The 26489-nt window shown below is 37.2% G+C and overlaps 1 protein-coding gene across 2 annotated transcripts in view; it reads right to left on the bottom strand.

The window, feature by feature from the left end:
- The window catches only part of LOC117381906 (glucocorticoid receptor-like), a 154740-nt gene that overhangs the window by 9851 nt on the left and 118400 nt on the right, over positions 1-26489 (bottom strand). For both annotated transcript variants that reach the window (XM_033978959.2, XM_033978958.2), the window contains 4 exons: positions 21641-21757; positions 17075-17344; positions 12314-12458; positions 4977-5107 (listed from right to left, as the gene is read on the bottom strand). In XM_033978959.2, coding sequence (XP_033834850.1) covers positions 4977-5107; positions 12314-12458; positions 17075-17344; positions 21641-21757 — 663 coding nt within the window. The remainder of the gene's footprint in view (positions 1-4976; positions 5108-12313; positions 12459-17074; positions 17345-21640; positions 21758-26489) is intronic.

Below are 26489 nucleotides of genomic sequence, written 5' to 3' on the forward strand. Positions count from 1 at the left end.
TGGTCTGAGGGCCGGATTTAGCCCCCGGGCCGTAGTTTGGACACCCCAGAGTGAAATTGTTGAATAAAAACAAGAAGAGAACGATATATTATGGTTAAATTTACATAAACGTTGGATCGCAGTGTGACTCTAAAGTGCTGTACGTTTGCAATTTGTTTTCTCCCCGACAAAACCCACAAAGTCGATGAAACTTTTTACGCGTAGGTTTTAACTTTGAGAGTAGAAATGTGAGGAAATATCTGAAAAAAAGTGTATAAAGTGTGTGGTGAGGGGTTTTACAGCTGCAAAACTTATAGAATAACTGTGAAAAAATAAAGCCGACGACTTGCGATAAACGAGAGACCGCTGAAAACGAAAATACACTCAGTCCTCGCACGACCTTGCTGTATTTTCCAGTGGTGCATCTGAGGAGGGAAACTGCCCGGCGATGACAAGATTTACTAGACACTGGGCATCTGAAGCTCTGTTGGACCGAGACAAAAATATATAGCCTTAATATAACTCAACAGAACCGTCTGCGAGACCTGGAACTTTATTTACGTTGTGTATTTTGGGGGTGAAAACATTATTAGCGTTTGAAGTACTATCTAAGTCAGCAGGTCAAATGAGGTGATGCAGGTAGTGTTTATATAGAACACAATGGATTCTTTGGTTTTGACTCATCAGTCCAAAAATGATCACGGGATTTATGTTACGACAGAACAGGTGTGTCTGTACTATTTCAAATGTGTCTGTCTGATCTCAGTTTTTTTTCTGTTGGCCACTCCTGACTTGTAATGCCAGTAAAACAAAGTCAAATATTTGGGTTGCTCCAGAAACACTGTAAACATAAATTGCATTAATTGTAGTTAACATCATCGTGTTTAAGATTTTACCAGAAAAACTGCCGATTTTTTCTAGTTTTTAAATTTTGGTGGTGTGTAATTGTACTTCCTGATTGGACATGAGATATTATGTACCTAATATACGATATATACTACACTACACTACATTATACTACAATAAAAAAATAATAATCGAAAATAAAAATAAAAAAAAATAAAAAAAAAATAAATAAAAATAAAACAAAATAAATAAATAATAAAATACAAAAATAATAATATAAAAATGTACTTTATATATTACACTACAATACAATAAAAAATAAATAAAATAAAAATAAAACAAAATAAATAAATAAATAAAAGTAAAATAGAATAGAATAAAATAAATAAAAATACAAATACAAATAAATAAAAATAAATAAAAATACAAATACAAATAAATAAAAATAAATAAAAATAAAATAGAATAGAATAAAATCAAATAAAAATAAATAAAAATAAAATAAAAAATAAATAAATGAAAATAAAATAAAATACAGGGTGTCCATACAGTCGCTTTACAATTTTAAACTAATTTCAAAGGCAGTTGATAAGATGTATTACATTTGTTCTTTTGTACTCAATGGTTCTGTGCAATCGAATCATTGGTCCATTTTTCTTCCATGAGAGATCAGTTACTGCAGATGTCTACCTTGACCTTTTCACTGAATATGTGACACCAAAACTGCAGGACCTTCAAGTAACCGTCATGTTCCAGCACATTGGGGTCTGCACTTTTGTGAGTTCCTCAATCAAACATTTCCAGACCGTAGGATTGGATGGGACGGACCTTTTCTGTTTGCACCACGTTTTACAGATCTCACACCTCTGGATTTGTTTCTATGAGGCTATGTTAAAGGTAAATCGTGTATCGAATAAAGATACGGGACATTACTGAACTAAAGCAAAAGATAAAGATGTGATTGCAACCACTGATGAGGCTCTGCTGCAGCGAACATGGCAAGAAATCCAGTCTCGTCCTCCACAAATCCTTGAGTTTTTACTGAGCTGAGGTCTTCTCTTCCTATGGGGCCAGTCCATAATACGGCGCTATAGGGCTGTTAGCTTTTGATCGTTTAGCCGATTAATCAATTAAGTTTAAAGGGCCTATCCTCTGCAACTGTCTGATCTGTGTTATAAGGCTATTTCCTCATCAAAAACAGACCTGGACTTGTGTTTTTGCTTCATTCTTACATGTTTAACACACAAACAGGAAGTGCTCCATTGTGTTTTTAAACTCTATACACCTTCACTAGAATCATTTGGATAATTTCAGAGCTGGAATTGCCCATCTCGACTGAACAAAAGGTAAAAAGTAGCTGTAAATCTGAAAACTACACGTGCTTCTGTGACTAATGGAGCTCATACAGAGGTGTGTTAAATGAGGTAAAACACTTTGGAAACCAGAACATTTCCAGAAATTACCACTTAACTGATTTGAACAATGCTAAATATAAGTACTATCCCACCAAACCATAACAATTAGACTTATAAAAATATGTAAAACTTGTCATGTGCACTTTAACTAAAGATTTACATGACTTTATTACTTTGACATATGCTTAAATACCATGCCAGGAATATTTTTAGCTAATTAGACGTGGCCCTAAAGCTGTGTTAGATTAAACAGAGGCGACACCCAAGAACATTTTGTCCCTTTACAATGATAAGATCTGTTTTTGTTGGTTCGTCTAATATTCTAGCTACTGATTCCAATATGTATATGTGTACTTTTGTCAATTACTTTTTTTCTTTTACGGTTAAACATTCAGGTTTATATGAGCAAAAACCTTTTTACTCTTGAAACCTCAATATCTCAGAATGACTCAGAATGCAAACAGAACCTTTTAATTCTGTGTTTGTGTCTTTTTTGTTTCTGATTTCTTATGATGGAGGAAATTTGCAATTACTGTATGGAAGGGATTCAAGCCTGGACAGGATTATTTTCATTATTTTACTTTTTATATTATTTACTATTATTATTATTATTATTATTATTATTATTATTATTATTATTATTATTATTATTATTATTATTATTATTATTATTATTATTATTATTATTTATTATTATTATTATTATTACTACTACTACATTATTTCTATATATTTTTTGTCTTTATTTTGTATTTATTATTATTATTTTTATTATGATCAATATTCCTATCTAATTTTTCTATTCTGTGTATCTGCCCATCGGGGGAAGGATTGGATTATAATCTGTATCGCTGCATCTGAGAACAATACTTGAATAAAAATTTGATACAAAAAAAAATAAAATAAATAATAACCTTTTAATTCTAAGTGGCCGATTTATTAATAGAAAGCTTGTAAACATATTGTATAGATTACTTAACGTACTGTATATGCCAACACATACTCAACTCATAGTACTGCGTTTATACATGAATACAGTACATCGTTAATTTAATTGCCTTGACCTTAATTTTCCTGTAATTTCCTGCACTTAATTATGTCATAATGATTCACGTGGGTTTACATGTTGTTTTGGTTTGAAGTTTCGACTCACTCGTTTATAAAACCTAAAGAAATCGTGCGTTTCTAGAAGAACCTGAAAAAGTTACAAGATATTCAGGGACAGGAGTATTAGAGTACATTTCTGCAGGGGAATGTACAGTAATAACCATTTTAGGGCTTGTAGCTGATTCCAAAGAATGAGTCTGGGACATGTTTGAGGTTTTAGCCCCGCCCACTTAATCCTTTGTGCCGCGGTGATGTCGCAGCGTGACACAGAAACGGACGTCTGGGATATAAACAAATAAACAAACATATACTTCTCTAATCTCTGTTTACTACCTGCTTTTTTGTCACTTTTGAAAATGCAAATGTAGCGTCACTTTCAGTCCTGGTTTAGTCCTGCTTAAATCCTGGTTTAGTTCTCGTTCAGTCCAGACTTAGTCCTTGTTTAGTCCTGGTTCTCATGATTCTTAATAACAATGAACCTGATTGGATGAAAAAAGGTGACTCTGCCAGAAGCGTTTCATTTTGGGTTTAGCCCTGGCTCAATCCTAGTTTAATCCTAGTTCGGGTTTGGTTTAGCCCTGGTTAAGTCCTGGTTCAGACCTGGTTTAGTCCTGGTTTAGTCCCAATTCCATCCTGGTTTTGCGATGGTGGATTCATTTTGGGTTTAGTCCTGCCTCAGACTTAGTGTAGCCCTGGTTCAATCCTGGTTCAGACCTGGTTTAGTTCTGGTCTCAGTTTGGACCCAGTTTAGCCCTGGTTAAGTCCTGGTTCAGACCTGGTTTAGTCCTGGTTTAGTCCTGGTTTAGTCATGGTTTAGTCCCAATTCCATCTTGGTTTTGTGATGGTGGTTTAATTTTGGGTTTAGCCCTGGTTCAATCCTGGTTTAGTCTCAGTTTAGACCCGGTTTAGTCGTGGTTAAGTCCTGGTTCAGACCTCGTTTAGTCCTGGTTCAGTTCTCATTCAGTCCAGACTTAGTCCTTGTTTAGTCCTGGTTCTCATGATTCTTAGTAACAATGAACCTGATTGGATAAAAAAGGTGACTCTGCCAAACACGTCTGTATTAGTTATTACTGACGATGGCACGTTCAGCTCTTTTTACTGATGCGACTCTCGGCTCTTTTGTGGGATCCGAATCTCCTGGATCGGTTCTCTTCAAAGAGCCATTCAAACAACTGGCTCTTTTACTATTTATTTATACGACAGAAGCCAATGTGAGAACTCATTTTAGCTACAAATAAATCAATGTTTAAGTTTAAAATGGTTCAAACTGAGAGATTACCCATTGGAATTATGCAAAATGTAAATAAAACGTTGCAGTACAATAAAAATAATCTAAAAACAAACTTATTACAATGACAAATAGTTGTTTTTTTTTGCACATAAAGCTCACATTTGTGTCGCTAGCTCTACTTTTGTGCTGATTGTTGCTGATTTAGAGTTAATCAGAATAAAATGCATAACAAATTTGATAAAAAAAACATCCGACGACCTCACATTACTGTTACTACTGTGCAAAACGCTGTGTAAAATGAATAGATTCTTCCCTTTATTTTGCAGTTTTTACCACACGATGCAAAGGGTGTTTATGTTTGCATGTTCTCCTCGTGCTCTTGTTGGTGTGGGTCTCACCTGTACTGAGCAGCAGCAGGACCTTCATGCACAGGTACTCTTCGTAGGACACCTGGAGCCGCACAAACTCGTTACAGATCTTCAGCATCTGCTCACACTGCTCGTTCATAAAGGGCAGCTTCATGCGCTCTCTGAAAGCACAAAACAAACGCGTCTCAAACTGAATCATAGGAGTCTTTGTCCCTCCAGAACTCTGTGAACTCCAGTTTGTTTGTCTCTGTTCATTAGATGTGGTTTATGTTTTACTTAGACATCACAGAGAGATAGTTTAGTCCTGGTTTAAGTCAAGTTTGGACCTGATTTAAACCTGGAGTAGTCTTGGTTTGGATGTGTTCTGGTTTAGACTAGGCTCTAATTCAGTCCTAGTTCAGACATAGTTGGTTCAGACCTGGTTTAATCCTGGTTCAGGCCTGGTTTATTCCTAGTTTAGTCCTGGTTCAGTCCTAGTGTCGCCCTAATCCTAGTTTAATCATAGTTTGATTTTAGTTTAGCCCCTAGTTAAATCCTGATTAAATCTTAGTTCAGTCCAGGTTCAGTTCTGGTTCAGTTTTGGTTTAGTCTTGGTTTAGTTCTGGTTCCATCCTCATTTTATGATGGTGGTTTAATTTTGAGTTTTGTCCTGGTTCAGTCTTAGTGTAGCCCTGGCTCAATCCTAGTTTAATCCTAGTTCCGTTTAAGTTTAGCCCTGGTTAAATCCTGGTTAAATCCTGGTTCAGTCCTGGTTTAGTTTTGGTTTAGTCCTGGCTCCTGGTTTTGCGATGTGCTTTAATTTTGGGATTAATCCTGGTTCAGCCTTTGTGTAGCCCTGGTTCAATCCTGGTTTAATCCTGGTTCAGTTTTAGTTTAGACCTGGTTAAGACTTGATTAAGTCCTGGTTTAGTCCTGGTTCAGTCCAGATTTAGTCCTGGTTCCAGGTTTTGCAATGGTGGTTTAATTTTGAGTTTAGTCCTGGTTCAGTCTTAGTGTAGCACTGGTTCAATCCTAGTTTAATCCTAGTTTGAGTTTAGTTTAGCCCTGGTTAAATCCTGGTTAAATCCTGATTATTCCTGGTTCAGACCTGGTTTAGTTCTGATTCAGTTCTGTTTCAGTCCAGACTCAGTTCTTGTTTAGTCCTGGTTCCTGGTTTTGCAATGATGGTTTCATTTTGAGTTTAGTCCTGGTTCAGTCTTAGTGTAGCTCTGGTTTAAACCTGGTTTAGTCCTAGCTCAGTCTTAGTTCAGCCCTGGTTTACTCCTGGTTTAGTCTTAGTTAAGCCCTGGTTCAGCCCTGGTTCAGTCCTGGTTCAGTCCTGGTTCAGTCCTGGTTCAGTCCTGGTTCAGCCCTGGTTCAGTCCTGGTTCAGCCCTGGTTCAGCCCTGGTTCAGCCCTGGTTCAGTCCTGGTTCAGTCCTGGTTCAGTCCTGGTTCAGTTCTGTTTCAGCCCTGGTTCAGTCCTGGTCCAGCCCTGGTTCAGCCCTGGTTCAGTCCTGGTCCAGTCCTGGTCCAGTCCTGGTCCAGCCCTTGCTTCCATCTTGTCACATACAGGTAACATTTAGCTCTATCCTTCATAACCGCCTTGCACACTATCCCATTTTTCTCTTTATCTCTCCATCTACACCCCCCAGGCCTGATTTAGTCCTTGTTGTGATTTTCGAGCCTTATTCCTTTTTGCGGTTCTTGGTGTGAAACATTCTAAAATAACTGGTTTTGGAAACAAGAGGAGCTCTCTGTAAACCTCTAAAACCGCTTTGGTCTTTCCTGTTATTCAGCTCAGGGTAAACAGCCTCAGCAGGGATGTGGTACAGCGCCGCAGGTCTGAACCGAGCTACCAGATCAGCTACGATGGATTTACACACACACACACACACACACACAAAAGGACACAAAGCCTTATTCCTTTAAAAATCGATAGTGTGCGTTCTGTGGATAGCCTCGGGTTTCTGTTTTGGACCAGGCTGCATCAGTGACGTGGACGTGTATTTTTATCTCTACCGACGCATGAAGTTCAACAGGAAACACTGATTTTTTATGTCAACAAGTAAGACGTAAAAGAGGAATTAGGCTGTTTTGTCGTTAAAAAAAAAGCGTTGCGGCTAATACAACTTCATAAATGTAACTTTTTATAGAGATTTTATGAAAGTAGAAGAAGGAATATAGTGTTTGAGGTCGTGTTAGTTCACCAGCTCACGTTTCTGTTTAGTCGTTTAGTTGTTTACAATGTGCGGAAATCTACTTTTTACGCGTTTATAGGAAATTTAATCGCAATACGGTGAGTGGTCCCTCGTTTATCGCGGGGGTTATGTTCTAAAAAATAACCCGCAATAGGCAAAATCTGAGAAGTTACAGTTATTCTACGTCAGGGGCGTCAAACACATTTTCACCAAGGGCCCATCAGCAAAACGGTCACTCTCAAAGGGCCACGTGTAACGTAAATAAACTACTTTTTTAACTGTTTCTGTGTTTATTTCTTATTCGAGTTGAGTTTGACACGTGTTCTATATGTTTTTTGCTGTAAAACCCCCTCACTACACATGTTATACACTTTTCTCACATTTCTCTCTTGTTTAAACTCAAAGTTCAAACCTTCGTAGGCGCCTTTTTATTATTATTATTATTGTTATTATTATTATTATTATTATTATTATTATTATTATTATTATTATTATTGTTATTATTGTTATTGTTATTATTATTATTATTGTTATTATTATTATTATTATTATTATTGTTATTATTATTATTATTATTAACAACAACAACAATAATAATAATAATAATGTGTATTTTATTATTAGATTTGTTTACAATAGCTTTATATGAATATTTCAATTTTATTTAATATTTTTGTGGAATTTTTTGTGTTAGATTTTGTGTTAGATTAGTATAGTGAGGGACAACTGTACTTCAAAAGTTGTTTAAATATGGAACCTATTCATAATACTCAAATTGTAATTCATATCCAGAATATTCTTAAACTGTCAGCAACAATAATTATCCTGATATACCATATTTTCCAGACTTTAAGTTAAAAAATGCATAATAATGAAGAAAAAAATCATGCAAAATTGTGCTTAAAAAAATCCGCGAAAGGTGAACCGCGATATAGCGAGGGACAACTACTCGAAAAAGAGAAATTGCAATACGTTTGTTTAGTTTTTTTTTTTTTCTATTAGCAGTAGAAATAGTAGTAGTAGTAGTATCGGTAGTAGTAGTAGTAGTAGAAATCCATTTGCATTGTCTTATGTTCAATAAAAAGTGTGTTTTTTTCCACTGCGGCATTGAAATGGAGTACCACACTTCGTCTTTAGCACAACAACAACATACACGACATACCAACAGCATTTATGTTTGACGTCTTTATTTCCAAACCCGCCCCCCGTAACTCCCCCCCGAACCTTCATAAATGTACGGAGCACGGGAGAGTACTCAGAAGCTCCGTGGACAAAAGCCCTGACTGCATGTGAAAGTCGAGGCTAGTTTATCTTCTTCATATTCTATAGTCCTCCGTGAATCCTCGAGTTATTACCAAGCTGCTGGTGAAGGGCTTCTCTTCCTATGGGGCCAGTCCACAACACGGCGCTAAAGGGCTGCTAGCTTTTGATCGTTTAGCCGATTAATCGATCAAATTTAAAGGGCTCAAACTCTATGACTGTCTGATCTCTGTTATAATGCCATTTCCTTCTCCAAAACAGACCCGGAGATGTGTTTTTTTGTTTCATTCACTCATGTTTAACACACAAATCCTGCATATTTAGGCTTATCGCGAATGGAAAACACTCTGTTCCACCTTGTGATGTCATCGAGGGGTGATACAGGAAGTGCTCCACTGTGTTTTTAAACTCCACGCACCTTCGCTAGAATCATTTGGATCATTTCAGCCCCGGAATTGCCGATCTCTTCTGAATAAACCGTTAAAAAAAAGTAGCAGTTAAAGTGAAAACTAACACTACGTGACATCACAAGGTGGAACAGAGCGTTTACTCAAACACGTGTGACTGAAACAAAACACAACGGCAGGTATATTTTTAATGTTAATGTATATATTTGTTTTAATTTGCAGGTGTAGTCTTGCGAATGCAGTTTGGGTCAGATACAGAAATACTTTTTAGTCAACAAATCGATACACAGACTTCAATGAACCGAGAATTTCTTTAGTCAACTGCAACCCTAGCGTAAGGACAGATACTACAAAACACAGTCGTTTTGAAGTACTACCGGTAATCCTTTTAATAACAAGGACCGCTAATTAGGATGCAGGAGGAGAAGGACAGATTCGGGCATCTCCCATGTGGTTTAAGTGTTATTTATGAGCTACAGGAAAAACTAATTACAATCTTAAGGTTTCGAATATTACATATGGAGGAATACTTAAGAGAGTGAGTCCGCATTAGCTTAATTAAAATTTATATTTCTTCTGAGATAGGACTACGAGAGCGAGTCGAGTACGGCTCATCACTGATTACAGATCTGTACACGGACGGGAAAAAAGCAGGAGAAGAGCAGTTAAAGCACCTCTGTATGAATATGGAAAATGAGGAATATACTGTACATTGTGTGGTGAAATTTGTTGTTTTTTTAGTTAGTTGTAGGCCCATCATCGACAAATTTTGAAGTGCGATATATTGCTGAAGTAAATACAGACGATAAATGATAATATTGAAAGCAAACCAACTTGTCTCGGTACAGAATTACAGGGCAGATTTAAACAAATGTGTGGATAAAGTACTCAACGCTGACCTCGGTTATACTTTTGAATTGTTCTATTTGGGTAAACTCCATGCTAATTGTAAAAAATAATTTGAATATTAGAATGTTTAGGATCATGTTGCTAGTGGGGGAAAGAGGTATTACTCGGACATGGACCTTAATCATGACCTAAATCTTACCCCGGCCATAGAAACTGATGTTCCTCCATGATATACAGTCCCTATGTTTACATGAATTACAACTGAGGTGCTTTGACGTTTAACTTGCTCGTTTTAGATCAGCAGCGACGCCAAACTACAGTCCCTCCACCGCGGACTAGCACACGTTTCACTGTTTTGGACGGCTATGCTAAAGTAAAGCAAAATGTACTGGAGCTTCTGTGTGTTTATTTGTGAGTAACGCAGCTCGTAGCAGGTCTGAAAATCAAATAATCAATGTAAACGCCAAACGTGTGGTAATATGTACCGTAAATTTCGGACTACAGAGCGCACCTGATTAAAAGCCGCACCAGCTAAATTTGAAGAGAAAATCAATTTTGTACATATATAAGCCGCACCTGAATAAAAGCCGCAGGTTTTCATATTGTAACATGAGATATTTACACAGAAAGACGGTGCACTGACACGCTTTTTTTTAAACTGTGCCTGAAAATTAGAACCAACACGACAACAACACGGGATGAACACATCTGCAGGTTTAGAAAATAAAACTGCACCAAAACGGAAAATCTGCTTTTATTTCCTCTGAAAACTTTTGTCGTCTTTTACATTGACCAAGTTGGATTCATTGATGTCGAGCTTACGTGCAGTGGCTCTATTTCAGGAGTCTGCAACCCGCGGCTCCGGAGCCGTATGCGCCTCTTTCAGCCTTATACTGCGGCTCTGCGTGGCTGAAGTGTATTTTATTTGTGTTAGTTCTTTTTTGTTGTAGTTTAAATTGGAAGATTATTATGATCTTAAAATAAAATTATATTTTCTTATTTTTCGTTGCTCAAAATAAGCGTCACACTCGCGGAACAATGTTCAAAACAAACACCGCTCACGTCTCACGTCTCACAGACACAGACACAGACACAGCTCACAGTCCTGCGTAAAGAGCCCTGATTTTCAGACGCTGTGCGCACAGGGGTCAGGAGCAACTTTGGCCCGTCCCTAATGACACACTAATAAGCTCGTCCATAGATGTATCATGAAAATCCTGCTGGAAATCGCCACAGAAATCTATTTGATGTAGTAGCAAGTTTATTATCTGCTCTTGTCTCCGCGGTGACGTATCACGTATAACACATCAGACACGACGCACAAAAGTAGAGCCACAAGCGAGTGAAAATGAGCCAAAACAAAAGTCTTTGGAGAGCTTTTAACAAAGGGGAAAAGGACAACTGAGGAGCCAGAAGAGGAGACTACACCTCCAAGAAAAAGAAAGATAAATTTAACAGACAATGCCTACTTAAAACCTGGGTTTGTCGCTGCAGGTGACTCACGCGCACAGTCCGCTCTACGTAACATACGGGAAAAGCAAATAAGGCAATGAAACCTTCAAAACTGCTTTGGCACATGGAGAATAAGCACCTGGGATTAAACGATACGCCTTTAGAGTTTTTGAAAGAAACTGCGGAGCAGAGTAGACATAATCACATAATCAGCGCAGGGCTCCCTCTGATGCAGCGGTTTGGTGAGTTGTATTTTTTTAATGCACTTAAGTTGTTTTTGCCATATTTATCTGCCACGTGTAGAAGGCTTGTCCGTGAAAATAAAACCCAGGGGCCGTTATCCAGTAAAAAATCCATAAATAAGCCGCACTGCTGTACAAGCCGCAGGGTTCAAAGCGTGGAAAAAAAGTAGCGGCTTATAATCCGAAATTTACGGTAGCTGTTTTATTAGCATTTAGCAATTAGCCTGTGCGTCGACTGGAAGAGGAGTGATATGACAGGTTTCGGGGGAAAGACGATTTGAATTTGATCATTTAGCGCACTCTAGGAATGTAAACACAGTGAGCGTTACACACACGTTACACACACGTTACACACACACGTTACACGCACACGTTATATGGACGTTACACGCACTTTACACACACACGTTGCACACATGTTACACACTTTACATCCATGTCACACGCACTTTACACACACGTTACACACACACATTACACACACACGCACACGTTACAAACACACATTACACACACGTTATATGGACGTTACACGCACTTTACACACGCGTTGCACACATGTTACACGCTTTACATCCATGTCACACGCACTTTACACACACACGTTACACACACGTTATATGGACGTTACACGCACTTTACACACACGTTGCACACATGTTACACACTTTACATCCATGTCACACGCACTTTACACACACCTCACACACACACAATACACACATGTTACACACACGTTACACACACATCTCACACACACACACATGTTACACACACGTTACACGCACTTTACACACACGTTACACATGTTACACACACATTACACGCACGTTATATGGACGTTACACACACTTTACACACACGTTGCACACATGTTACACACTTTACATCCATGTCACACGCACTTTACACACACACACCTCACACACACACAATACACACATGTTACACACACGTTACACACAGGTACAGTACTGACTTGTTGATGACGAGGTCCGGGGCGAAGCACAACATGCTGCCGTTACACTGCTCGTACGACCTCCAGCCCAAACTGAAGGACATGAGGAAGAGCCAGGAGCACTGCAGCAGCGTCATCTGGTCGTCCAGGTGCAGGTTACGGAAGCCTGGGAGGGACACGACAATGCAAACTGTTACGAAGAAATCATCTCCAAAGAATATACACATGTAAAACAGTATATAGTAAAGAGAATCGTTTTGAAAAGTGCATTGTGTTTGGAGAAGTTTGTGCTTTGCCTGAAATATTCCACAGTGCACAGGTTCAGTTGCAGTTCCATATTCCAGCTAAACCAAAAGTGTCTCCATGGAAACGAGGCAGACACACCAAACAAATATTACATAGTACATGTTTAAATATAGTACACCAAAATAAAGGTGGAAAAGCAAGAATGTGGATTTTTTTTGTTATTGAATCCCAAGTAAATGTATCAGCAGCACGAGTAACGCCAGTTTTAATTAGTACTTAAGTATTGTACTACACCAAAAACACAAAATTAAATAAAAATGTGTATAAAAATGTGACCATATTTGACGCTACAACTACAAGCTCCTGGAAGATTCATTCATGATTCCTCTTCCTCTTTTCCGTTTGACAGTTGAAATCGATCCCGCATTTCCAAAACAAACCCGGGTTTTTAAAAGTTCCCAAAATGACCACACAGGAAAGCGGTAATAAAAGCAGCCAGTTACGTAAACGGCACAATAATGACTAAAAGCTCTCTCTGTCACCCATGCTTAAACTGGTGCCCAAATTGTGCTGTCATTCTTTCAGCACATTAGTGGCTCACATTAGCACTCGCCTTTAGCTTCCACCGCGCGCTGTTACGTAAGGCCCTTTTCCTGCTGAGAAGCGGCCCTCACCAGAGCGTTGGCAGCCGTCCAGGCACCGAACTCGGCCTGATTTAACCCCGAGTCCAATGTGGCGAACTCAAAGAAACAGGCAGAGCACGGAGTTTCTCACAGTGGAAATTACAATGACTTAAGAGGGAGTGATTTACAGCGATTAGTGTGTCATGAGGCTTTGTGCACCTGATTATAAGGTTCATACTAACATACTTTGGATTCCTCTGCTCGCTGCTTTTATAAAACAGGAAAAACTCCAAACGTGTACTGATATGGAAACAAATAAGAAGTATGTAGTATGCAGTATGCACCATTTGATACACAACTTCATAAAACAATCATGGAGTATCAGGGGAGATATTGTTGTGAACCAGTTTTTGGTAATTGAAAAAAGCCAGTGGTAGATAAAGTACTTGGTTTTGTGAAGTAAAAGTACAGATACAGAGGCGAAAAGTTACTCAAGTAAAAGTAAAAGTATCACATAAAAATATCTGCTCAAGTCAAAGTATTTAAGAGACAGTTTAGCAACGTTTTACTCTTGAAATACATTTTTAAAGTGTTAAATGTAGTGATGTTGATTTAAAAATTATACATATTTTGGTTGACAGTAGCGATCTGGCTCAATTCCTTAATTTTCCTTATGGATTTTGTATTTTTGTTTTTTGTTACACACGTTATACGGACGTTGCACACACTTTACATGCACGTTTACGCACATGTTACACACACGTTACGCACATGTTACGCATTTATTTTTGTTTCGCTCAAAGTCAAAGCTTCAACTCAAAAACGTTTGTCAGGATGTTTCCACGAACATGGTAAAAATATCCCCTTGAATCAGATGAAAAGTACTTTATACTTTTCAGTGCAGTTCAAACATGTAGTGGAGTAAAAGGTACACACGTCTGCTCTCAAATGTAGTGAAGTAAAAGTAAAAAGTATCCACTGTAAAATGTGCTTTAGTAATGTACAGATACCTTAAAATTCTACTTAAGCACAGTACTTTATTACTTGTACTTCGTTCACTGGATGTAGGTGGCATGTTTGGTCAGTGTGTACAAGAAGAGCCGGCGACTGTGAAACCACAAAGACCACAACTGCAGAGAGTAACTGTTCTGTGTGGTTGTGTGTCGCTTTAACACAATTTTGTCTGTATTCTTCTGTTTTAAATGTAACTTTATAATAATCATCTGTTTCGTCTGTGACTCTTGTTCTGTATAACATGTATGACATAAACAGGAGGATGTTGTTACTTGAGTAATAATACACAACGGAGCAAAAAAAAAAAACATGAAAAAATCGACTTAAGTAAAAGTATTAAAGTACATGTTTAAAAATGCACTTAAAGAGCACAGTACAGTAAAAGTATTTCGCGCAAATTTTAAGGTGATAAGGCTTCAAACTTAGTGGCTTTGATAGATTTGTGCTGAATTTTGTTCAAGAAAAAATTGAATCAATCATTTTTTCTTACTGTTTTTATTTGTGTATTTGTTTATTTCAAATTATGAACATATTAAAAATAAATCGCTTAGACTTTTCAGAAGGTCAAAGGTCTCAGACAATAACAAAAAAATACTTTTACTTTTCAGTCCAGTTCTAACATGTCGTGGGGTAGAAAGTACAGATACTTCCTGCTCTTAAATGTAGTAAAGTAAAAGTAAAAAGCTACGTTCGTTATGTTCCACCACCTGAGACAGTACCTGAGATAGAGTCCATCATGGAAAGACATTTGGTTCATTTACTGTATTTACTTTTTATTAAACAATGCTATACCAATATTTATGTTATTTTAAGTGGTTATAGTGGTTATTTGTTATTATTATTATTGTTATTATTGCTATTATTATTGTTGTTATTATTATTGTTGTTGTTATTATTATTATTGTTGTTGTTGTTATTATTGTTGTTATTACTATTATTATTATGATTATTGTCATTACTATTATTATTATGATTATTGTCATTACTATTATTATTATGATTATTATTATGATTGTTGTTGTTATTATTATTTTATTATATTATTATTATTATATTTTATTATATTATTATTATATTTTATTATATTATTATTATTATATTTTATTATTATTATTATTGTTATTATTATTATTATTGTCATTATTATTATTATTATTATTATCATTATTATTATTACTATTATTGTTGTTATTATTGTATTATTATTATTATTATTATTATTATTATTGTATTATTATTATTATTATTATTATTATTATTATTATTATTATTGCACCTTTCAGAAGTCTAATATAACCTAAACAATATTGGGGACAGCTTCATGGCAAATATTTACATCACAACATTGTTCTCCACTGGGGCAAAAAATTATCAAATCAAGTAAAAAAAAAAAAAACTAACAGGTTATCTGTGTCCATGTATATACACAGTCTACAGTTATAACATGTAGGCCATCCTTGCATGTTTGCGTAATCTAGCGATCTTTCCCAGGCACAATTCAAACCCTCAGTACAATTCTACCCAGTGCTTTGCCCACAACCCTACGTCACCCACGCTCACGCACTACAATTGTCCACGAATACGCAAAAGCAGGAGACACAACAATACACTACGACTTCACAAACCTGGTGTGATGTGCAGTAATTTCACCAGTGGGATGCTCTGAAGGGAGGTGACTGAAAATGCTATATTTCGGTGAATACAGCATTTTCAAAACAGTAAAAGGTAACACGGCGACCTAAATATGTTACGTTTCAGAAATTAATACCCCATAGAAGTAAAATCCCCCCTCATTAAAGACTTAAAACAGTTCATTTTCTTCCTGCTAAACACATTACCCAAATTAAATCCATCAGAATTCATCACCGTGATTAAACGCACAAAGCCCATATCCATATTTACCAGCACGTTTGTAAAAAAATCCGCCTTTCCCTTAAAAGTCGGCATTGTCTCCGACGCTACCGGCTACGCACGAGCCCACGGCGTCTTAGGACAATATCATGCGTGACCAATTAGCCCCGATGTCCTCGTGTGTGCGTAGTGCAGCGCGGCAGCCGTGATGTCGACAGTTGTGATGAACGATTATAGAAATGCACATGCTCATCACGCTCTTCTTGTCAAAAACCACTTAGTCTTGGCTCGCAGCGGATCACGTATAAACACGACGTATACTGTATGTACACAAGACTCCGAAGCCTGCGTCCGGTCGAGGGTATTCCCAGGCTAACGTCAGTGTCCAGCTTTGAATTACCTTAATAATTTAACCCACGCGTTCACTGCATTATAAATAACCATAAGTATGAATAATTAGTACTGCATTAGCTCCCGTGTACATGCTCTCTCATCTCAAACGTCTGTATATTTGATGATAATGGTATTTCCAGGCTTTAAGTGAGTCATCGGAAGTGAAGAACTTTTAACGCGAGTCGCCGCAGAGATGATAAAAACGGACCTTCGAGTAATGTTATTTTTAATATTGGCGTTTCGTATTTGTAAAAGGTCATCGTAAGACTCTTTTTTTGACACACAGTTCATGGATAATGGAGTACGGTTATTCCAAATGTGTTACTCGAGAAGATTGGAAGTAGTTTGTATGTAATGTTAGCGTTGTACAGTTAGTTTTTGACACGCGAGATCAGCTTTTTGGCGATTTTCTAGCATGTTATGAGCATAAACCGTACAAAAAGGTGGACTAAGGGAGTGGGACGTCATCCGTAGCGTTCGGTTTCAGTCAAATGAACCTCGCTGAGACTAAAAAAGTACAAATATTACTCAATAAAACTCACTAAACAACCTTTGCTGATCCAGATTATGGTCGTGCGCTCGTATCTTCACTGCGTTACGTTACGGGAGCCCCTCTATGTCAGATTAATTCCTCCAAAGTTCTCCTCGCTCTTACCTGGCAGAGACTTGGCCCACTTGACCGCGGAGATGACCTGCTGCCCGCCCAGTCGGTTGAGGGTGGTCATGAGGCGGGAGGAGGTGTCGGGGACGGTGCTGTCGTAGCCCGAGTAAATGATCTCTGGTTCGATGGCCTTCAGGACAGACAGCATGGTGGGCACCAGCTGGGACAGGCCCATGGGGATGATGGGGACCGGCATGTGGGGCCTGGGGTCCTGCGGCGGTCGACCCTGGTTGATTCTCTTGATCAGCTTCTTGTTTTTTCTCGCTGGAAAAAGAGGAAAAGGATATTATGGTTTTGCTAGTGTTATTTAAGATTCATTAGAGTTGTTAAGTTCGTGTACAGTTGTCCCTCGATATATCGTGATTCACTTTTCACGGTCTCGCTGTTTCTCGGATTTTTTAGCGTCTGAACGTGCATTGTGTCACTATTAATTAATTAAACACGAGAGAAATGTGAGAAAATGTTAATGTTTGTCTGAGAAAAGTGTATAAAGTGTGTGGTGAGGGGTTTTACAGCAAAAAACATAGTGGAAAACTTCGCGGATTTCGCTTATTGTTGGTTATTTTTAGAACGTAACCCCCGCGGATCACTGTAGTATTAATCATAGACTGTATAAAGAAGTGGACTGAGTGAGTGCGACGTTAGCCACAGCGCTCGTCTCCAGTCAAATGAAGCTCATCGAGGCCAGAGCAGTTATGACGGCGAATCTGGAGCAGAGTTTCATGTTTGGAATTACGACCTCAAGTATCCTAGCAACCGAAGAGCCAATCTGGAGGGAGGCTGTTGAAGGTAACGCTCCTTCTCTCCTGCACCGCTGGCTTAGCAATGAGGGCTAACGCTAGCGGGAAGCGACCTCAGAGAAACAAGTCGCATGATTTGTCTGTTATTAATGTTCATATCTTGATTTACGGACACAATCCTGCAATAAAAAACACCAGGATCATGTAGAGCGGGTTAATACGGACATTTTAAGAGGAAAATGACGAGACTGACAGCAGCAGGTACAGACAGAGGAGCCTCGGTTTTTCAGTGTAAAGTGAATTGGAGCCAGAGTCGATGGTGCTGGAAGCGCGGGTAGCAGGATAGCTCGGTCAATTTATATTTATACAGTCTATGTTTTTAATTAAGTTGAGGTTCAGTCATTTCTAATCGTCAAAGACCAGTTTGGGTCAGTTTAATCCAGAAGTCCACAGTTAATCCTCTGTCAGTGAAGCAGAATTCAAACTTTGGAGAAACACTTTTTAATGGCGTTTCATATACTGTATTTCTATCGTTTATACTTTAATGATCTGATATTTTGTGTTTAGTGAAGCTTCTATTCGTCACGTTACTGGTCCGTTTTGGAGACTGGCTCGAGTGAGTTGAGACTGCCGTCGTTTCGCTCTCGTTTTGGCACGGGTTACGGCCTACACTAGTCAGAAATTTGCCGTGTTTCTTCGCCAGAATTGAGTTTGAACAACGTGATCATGCGGATTTTCCTAAGAAGCGCTGAGGATAGATTCGCGATTTCTTTTTTAAAAGGGAGGTTTCTATTCAGCGTTGATTAAAAGACGTTTAAATTTGAGATAAAACTGCTGTAAAATGACAAATAGTACTACTAATTGTTATTTATTACCGTGGCTACACCATTTATCACTGTACTACTGTTGTTTCTGTTCATTTTAATTGGAAAACAGCTTCTAGAAGAAAAAAATATATATATAATAGTTAAAATTTTTATATGCTAGACTATGTTATTTCAGTCAACATTGTACCTAAACGCATCAAACAACCTCACATTGGACTAAAAGCCGCGTGCATGGACGGACCGGAGCTTTGAAGGGGCTATAATGATGAAAAAAAAAATGTTTTCCTACCCGCTACCTTTTTTAATTTCCTCTCCCGGTGTTTCTATGGCAACTAAGAGCCCTTTTCTAGATACGAGTTTGTCCGCGGCTGATGCTCTGACGTCCATCAAACCCTCACAGTCACAGCGCTACTTTCATCTTGTATTTAATAAACTAGAACTGTGCCGTGTTTACAGGTAATATCGCTCCAAACCTCATCAAAGGTAAATGAGCGCTGTTCCGAGTGGGAAAGTCACACAGGGAGCGCTACGTTTGTGATTCACCTGTTGCTCCTGACAACTTTTTTTTTTTACCATTACTGCAAACAAACTACTGCGATTACATCTACTCCAGTACTTACCGCGACTTTACCGTGTAACGTGTAAAAAGAGACAATTTGACAGTACCTCATGTTCAAAACACTGGTAAAAAGTTTTTGTGTGACTGTCTTTGAGGTGAAACTGTGGATTGGTCTGGATTTACAGCAAAAGCAATGCCAAAGTATTCATAAATGTAAGTTTTTATATAAATACATGGTCTGGTCTGATACAGAGAGGATAGTTTCATAAAGTCATACTGCACTTTCTCTGGATCAGTGTTGTTTTTTGTTTCTTTACGTTGCTGTTTTCTTGTTCTTATCATGGTTGGTGTGTGTCTGTTTCATGTAAATTATTGTCAATGACGTTTTGCTGCATTTATTGGCATGAACTGAATGAGTCTATGTCATTTTCACCGAGGGCCGCATCAGCAAAATGGCCGCCATCAAGAGCCAGATGTAACTGCAGCAGGATAAATGTCACTAAATGTAACTGAATGTCATGTAAAATAAATGTAATTACTTTTTTAACTTGTTAAATAACGGTTTCTGTGATAAACTGACATTTTTAAAAGTGTGTATCTGGTCGGGACACACCTCCTCACAGACCTTCAGCTCGGCTTCAAATTCGGCCTTTTACAGCCTTTTAATTATTGGACAATTTGTTGTTTTTCTTGCAGACTCACTTTTCCACACTTAGCTCCGTGTCCACGCTGACAATTTTCCTCTTCATAAACATTTTGTGATGATTATTTGCAAATATTTCTCAGTTCCACTTGCTGGGAAAGTCTCATTAGTTTATTGTCAGTGCAAACATTAAAGCAGCAGAGACTTATTTTAAAACGACAGTCACGCAGTACACTCATAACTCTATATGAAGTACTTTAGAATGAAGTTTTTTTTCAAGTATTGTTCTCAACTGCAGCTGTATAAATAACAATCCAATTATATTTTTCCCCCTTTTCACAGTAATAATAATAAATACACAATAAAGACAAAAATATTAAATAAACATATAGAAATAATACAATGTAATAATAATAATAATAATAATAATAATAATAATAATAATAATAATAATAATAATAATAATAATAATAATAATAATAAATAAAAAATAATAACTAATAATAATATAAAAAGTAAAATGAAGGTTAAACTTTGTATTTATATATATTTTTTAGCAATAACAGCTTGATAGAGAAGTTTAAACTATACTATTTGTGGGAAAAAAATGACTATGAAACTTTCAATGATTTGAACTAATATCTCTGTAGAAAAATTCAAAAGGATTTTTTTTTTTTTGTTACCGTCTTCTACAGATGTGATCAACGGAAATAATATGTACTGAAGCTGATTTATTTTACCGAGGAGGAGTGGAATAATATTGTGATTGCAGTAAAATATATTTGGCTTTAGTAAACAGGACTTTGCAAAGAGGGAACTCCAAGCATCCGGTGGCTTTTTGAAATGGCGCTAGCATCTCGGCGTCCATTTTAATCGTCAATGTGGTTTGGATTTGATGTTAAAGGAACATTAAATACATTTTTTTTTGTAATCTCAGGACAAAAAACTGTATTAAGTGATCGCAAAGACGCAGATTCACATTTAAGTTATGACTAAGTTCAGGTTCTTACAAGCTGCCTGTTAACAAGAGTGTCATTTTATTCATATTATTATTTATTTTTTATCTGTTTATGACGTTCCTACTTTAGTCATTAGGTTTTCACTATTTGAGTGTCATTGTTTCTTCCTTTAAAATTAAATAACTGCGTAGCCTTTATTTTAAGTCATTTGAAGTTGAACATGTTGTTTATTTTATGTTTTTCGATTTTAATAAAAGTGACTGTTAGCTTTGAGATACAGTGAGCTAGCTAGCGTGGGTGTCGCGTTGTAGTGTTTATTTATGCGTTTATACATTTTTACAGTTTTTATAACATGTTTAAAAAATATCTAGGACAAAAAGCGCTAACCTGAGACTTTCTTTTATTTTTTATTTTTTTATTTTTTTACAATACAGTGAGCTAGCTAGCGTACGTCTTGCGTTGCAGTATTTATTTATGTGTTTATACATTTTTACAGTTTTTATAACATGTTTAAAAAATATCTAGGACAAAAAGCGCTAACCTGAGACTTTCTTTTATTTTTTATTTTTTTATTTTTATTTTTTTTACAATACAGTGAGCTAGCTAGCGTGCGTGTTGCATTGTAGTATTTATTTATGTATTTATACATTTTTACTGGATTTAAAAATATATTAAAAATTGTAGAGCGAGTTTCTTTTCAGATTAAACAGATTAATTCAAGTTTTAGAGACCCAAACTCAGATAAATCACTTATAGATGAATTAAATGAATGTGCTATTGTCCTGCAGCTTCACATCCATCTGTGCAGAGACATAATCTACCGGGTGTTTACCTTCCAGGTTCATTCCGGCTTGGAGACACTTCCTGAAGCGGCAGGCGGGACAGTTCTTCCTGCGGATCTTGTCGATGATGCAGTCGTTCCTCCCGGCGCACAGATAGTTGTGTTGACCTGCAGAAAAACACCACACAGAACACAAACATACGATTTATTAGCTTGAAGCTCAGAGGGACTGGGTGGGATCAGAGCGTCGAGTGAACCAAAGCCGGACGGCGTTCATAACCAGGAGTGTCACGATAACAAAGTTTGAAGCGCGATTTATTCATGAACTAATAATAGATGACAAATGAAAATACAGAAATCAAACCATAACGCGGAATTATCCTCCAAAAAGTATCGGAAATGTACAAAATTGTTAAAAAAAAACATGATATGAACTGGAAAAAGGTTAGTTTGTGTCTATAATGAGTCGTAGAAGTTCATAATTCAGCTTTTCACAGCTCAAATCTCATCGTAGTACAGAAAAATAACCAAAAAATATAAATAAAATAAACGATATGTGTTCTGTAAATAGGACATAAATATTACAGTAGAGATTTGGCCTGAATCTTCAAGGCTCATTGTACAAACTGTTTTCCAAATGCAATAATTAAACTTTATAATCCATTGTGGCATGTGTGTCAAAAGGTTTAGCCTCAAGTATCTTATATTATAAATGTCACTACTTCATCACTTCATTGCACGAGGCTCAGCTATCAGCACTGCGCTAATTAGCATGCTAGCCATTTCATTAGCCCGCTAAGTCAAGTGTTTGGATTTACATGGCTCTGGGTCTAGTTTCAAGCAAATGCATAAGAAACTCACAGAATTGACCCTAAAAATAATTGCTCCATGTGTCATGTATTGAACAGTAAGTTGATATAGTATTTGTACGACTATAGTACATGAAAGGACGTGTGGTGCAGTCATGAACGGACATGGGACGATATTGAAATTTGGTGTAAAAATGGCCAAAATAATTCAATTAACGATTATATCATGATAGTTATTGTTGCTGACAGTTTAAAAATTTTCTGTTCTTCCATATTTAAACAACTTTTGCGATCTAGAGAAGAACTTAGGGAAAAGTAGTTTTTTTTTTTGCACATTCTTACGATTATTTTTGTCGGCGATATAAAAAGTGCCACAAAACGACTATTGTCAACTCTTTTCATCACGATAAACAATGTTCAATTCATCTTTATTCTGGACTCATGGTACATTTTTAAAAACAGACGGGGACGGTGACAATACAAACACTAAACATCTACGTTTTCAAAAGACTGAAGCACTGAATTGCACTGAATCTTATGTTTGTGAGTGACATTACAGTATTATTTCATTTTCAGACTTATTCAGCTGCAAATAAAACTGCACATTAACGTTCTTCGTACAGCAAAGTGTTCAATCCTGCAGTGACAAACATCTCGTCTCAGTTTTGCAGTGTATAACGGTGGTGAACAATGTGATTCAAACAACATCAACTTTACATCATCAGAACACGAACCAAACTTGAACATAAGAGGATTAGCTTGAACGTACAACATCCTGCATCGTCTGTAAATATCATCATCATCCGCCGTGTCCACGAAGATATTTATATATATTTAGCTGTAACCTTCAACATTAGACAGGCGACAATCAAGATATCTCATGTGTTTATCTTCCTTGGTCCTACAGATCGTGATCACTCTTAGCTGCGTTATACTTAATATCACGCTCCACGCCACATCGTATTATTGTTTATCCGTGTCCCATTCCATGTCATGCATAAGTGGAAGAAAATAGATGGATTCCAACAGGTAAAACCAAACTTTAGACCAGATTTATGCGTAATTTAGTTCATTCACCAGGGAAGACTGGACTAAACCGGGCCAAAGCAAAGACTCAAGACGTGCACACTGCATAATTACGAGCCGCAGTCGGAGCGGTCTGACCTATCACAAGTTAATATAACAGACAGCTCCACTTCCTCGGCCTCAGCCACATTTTGAACCCGGGCCAGATCTGACTGACCGCACATTGAATGATAATTACTCTTCACTACTCAATACGAATGCTCTTGTCGATTATATCACTGCCGCTGCTGGCTACGAAACAACCGGAGACTGCCAAAGGATTCAGAAACAGACGGAGCAGCGCAGAGGGAAGAGCAGTTGGACCAAAGATTTGATTTATCGGAGACAGGTTTTGCCGGGGCTGTGTATTGAGTTTAGCACGTTGTTTCCAGATTTGAATACCAGAGGAATTACCAGAGACGTGGCATGGTTAGCAGCTGTGTGTGCGGATCACGGACAAGGACGTTTTCAGTCAAAAAAGATCCTATAACTGCAGTTTTACGTACATTGTGTCTACGCTGGGCCTCTATTTCTCTTCTATTGTAGGAATGTAGGTTAATTCTGGATCGATACAACCGTAAAAGCCGTGTGTGTTTTGAATGATCCAAACGAGTGTTATAAATAAAAAAAAATACAACACAGCAGGGCTCAGAATGTAAAAAAATAAAAAATAAAAAGATAAATAAATAAAAAAAAGTCTTGGGTTAGCGTGTTTTGTCCTGGATATTTTTTAAACATGTTATAAAAACAGTAAAAATGTATAAACACATAAATAAATACTGCAACGCAAGACATACGCTAGCTAGCTCACTGTATTGTAGCAAGATGAAAAATTAAAAAAATTAAAAAAGTCTTGGGTAAGCGCTTCTTGTCCTAGATATTTTTAAACACATTCTAAAAACTGTAAAAATGTGTAAACACATAAATAAATACTACAACCCAACAGGGAACGGTAGCTAGCTCATTGTATCTCAAAGCTAGCAGTCACTTTTATTAAAATCGGAAAACATAAAATAACTTATTCAACATCAAATTAATTAAAATAAGGACTACACAATTATTTTTATACGTAGAATACTTCAGTTAGTGGTGTTTTAAGATGTATTATGCCACAAAATTAGCATTAGCGTTAGCACTGAGACACAAACATGTCTCTTTCTAAACACAGAAGTGTCCTCCGCCGAAGTTTTCACTTTAATTGTGTAGTGTTTAACATGTTTTCAGTGACATCCACCCGCAGTTTTCAGTATTATAACTACAACTTTACGTACACTGTGTCTACACTGAGCTATTTCCCCTCTAATGTAGGAATGTAGGTTACTTCTGGATTGATACCACAGTAAAAGTCATGTGTGTACGTTGAATGGTCCAAATGAAAAAATACTACACAGCAGGGCTCAGAATGTAACAATAAATAAATAAATTAAAAAGTCTCAGGTTAGCACTTTTAGTTCTTTATATTTTTTAACACATTATAAAAATAGTAAAAATGTATAAACCACATAAATAAATACTACAACCCAATACACATGCTAGCTAGCTCACTGTATCTCAAAGCTAACAGTCACTTTTATTAAAATCAGAAAACAGTTCAGTTTGTGGTGTTTTAAGATGTGTCATGCCTCAAAATTAGCACTAGCGTTAGCATGGAGACACAAACATGTCTCTTTCTAAACACAGTGTGTGTCCTCCGCGGATGTTTTCACTTTATTTGTGTAGTGTTTAACATATTTTCAGTGACATCCACCCGCAGCTCCCTGTCCACTATTTATGTTTAAATATTTATTATTTATTTATTTTAGCATGACTCGGCAAAATCCTCATAGAGATACAATTGGACAGGAAGCAGTGAAGCTAACAGTGCGGTTGCCGGGCGTTGTTGTGCAGAGACTATTTCAGCTGTACCATGTACGAAAGCTTTCTGTTCTCTGAAAATGTCTGCTTTCACCTCCCCCCTATCCCCGCCCACAGCCCTGTACATGCTAGCAATTCTTTTAATTAACACTCCGGGTCATTTTATGCTGAAAAATGCAATGTATATAGACTCAAGCATCTCATATCACGAATGTCACTACTTCATCACTTCATCGCACGAGGGTCAGCTATCAGCGCTGCACTAATTAGCATGCTAGCCATTTCATTAGCTCGCTATGCCAAGTGTTTGGATTGACATGGCTCGGGGTCCCGTTTCAAGCAGGCGTATATGAAACTCACTTAGGTAGTTGAATTGAATTAGACGATGTGCACTTTTCAGTAATGACATTATACTTTCTTTTCATCCCCGCGCAGCTTCGGGCTCTCGGCGGTATAAATAAACCGTCGTTTGTGTCGCGTTTAGCCGCTAGCGCATTGAAAGCTCATGACATCGCTTTAGGACTGTCACATGAAGTCGATATCAAGACATACTTCACATACAGTACAATGCAGGCGTTTGATAAGTTTTATTATCTGATAAGGACAATGAATGATGGGACCTCTGTGTAGCCTAAGAGACATTCAGAGGATAAACTACTAAAGTACAGTACTCACGGAGATGAAAGTACTGTATCGCACAAGGTGGAGTACGTATATGCTGTAAAAGAAAATATGGCATAGAGTAGACTATATTATGTGAATTATACTTGTGTTTTAGCATTAGCATGTCAATACTCAAGGATCCTGAGCAGTGGTGGAAGGTAACGGAATACAAGTAGTGAAGTACTGTACTATTATTTAAGTACATTTTTACTTTACATTTGAGAGCATGTATCTGTACTACATTTTTTAGCTGGACTGGATATGATTTGAAGGGTTATTTTTATGTTCGACTAAACACCCTGATTAAACTTTTTGAGTTCAAGCTTCAACTTTGAGCGACTGAAAATAAATACACAAAATTCATAATAAAAATTAAGAAATTGATTCATATTGTTGCTGTTGACCAAAATATGTATTATTTTTTTTTATATTAATATCACTAAATTTACACTTTAACAAACTAATAACACTTGAAACAAACCAGGCACCTTCTTTCTTCGAGGTCACTC

Source organism: Periophthalmus magnuspinnatus, chromosome 14 (assembly GCF_009829125.3).
Source record: "Periophthalmus magnuspinnatus isolate fPerMag1 chromosome 14, fPerMag1.2.pri, whole genome shotgun sequence".
NCBI lineage: Eukaryota > Metazoa > Chordata > Actinopteri > Gobiiformes > Gobiidae > Periophthalmus > Periophthalmus magnuspinnatus.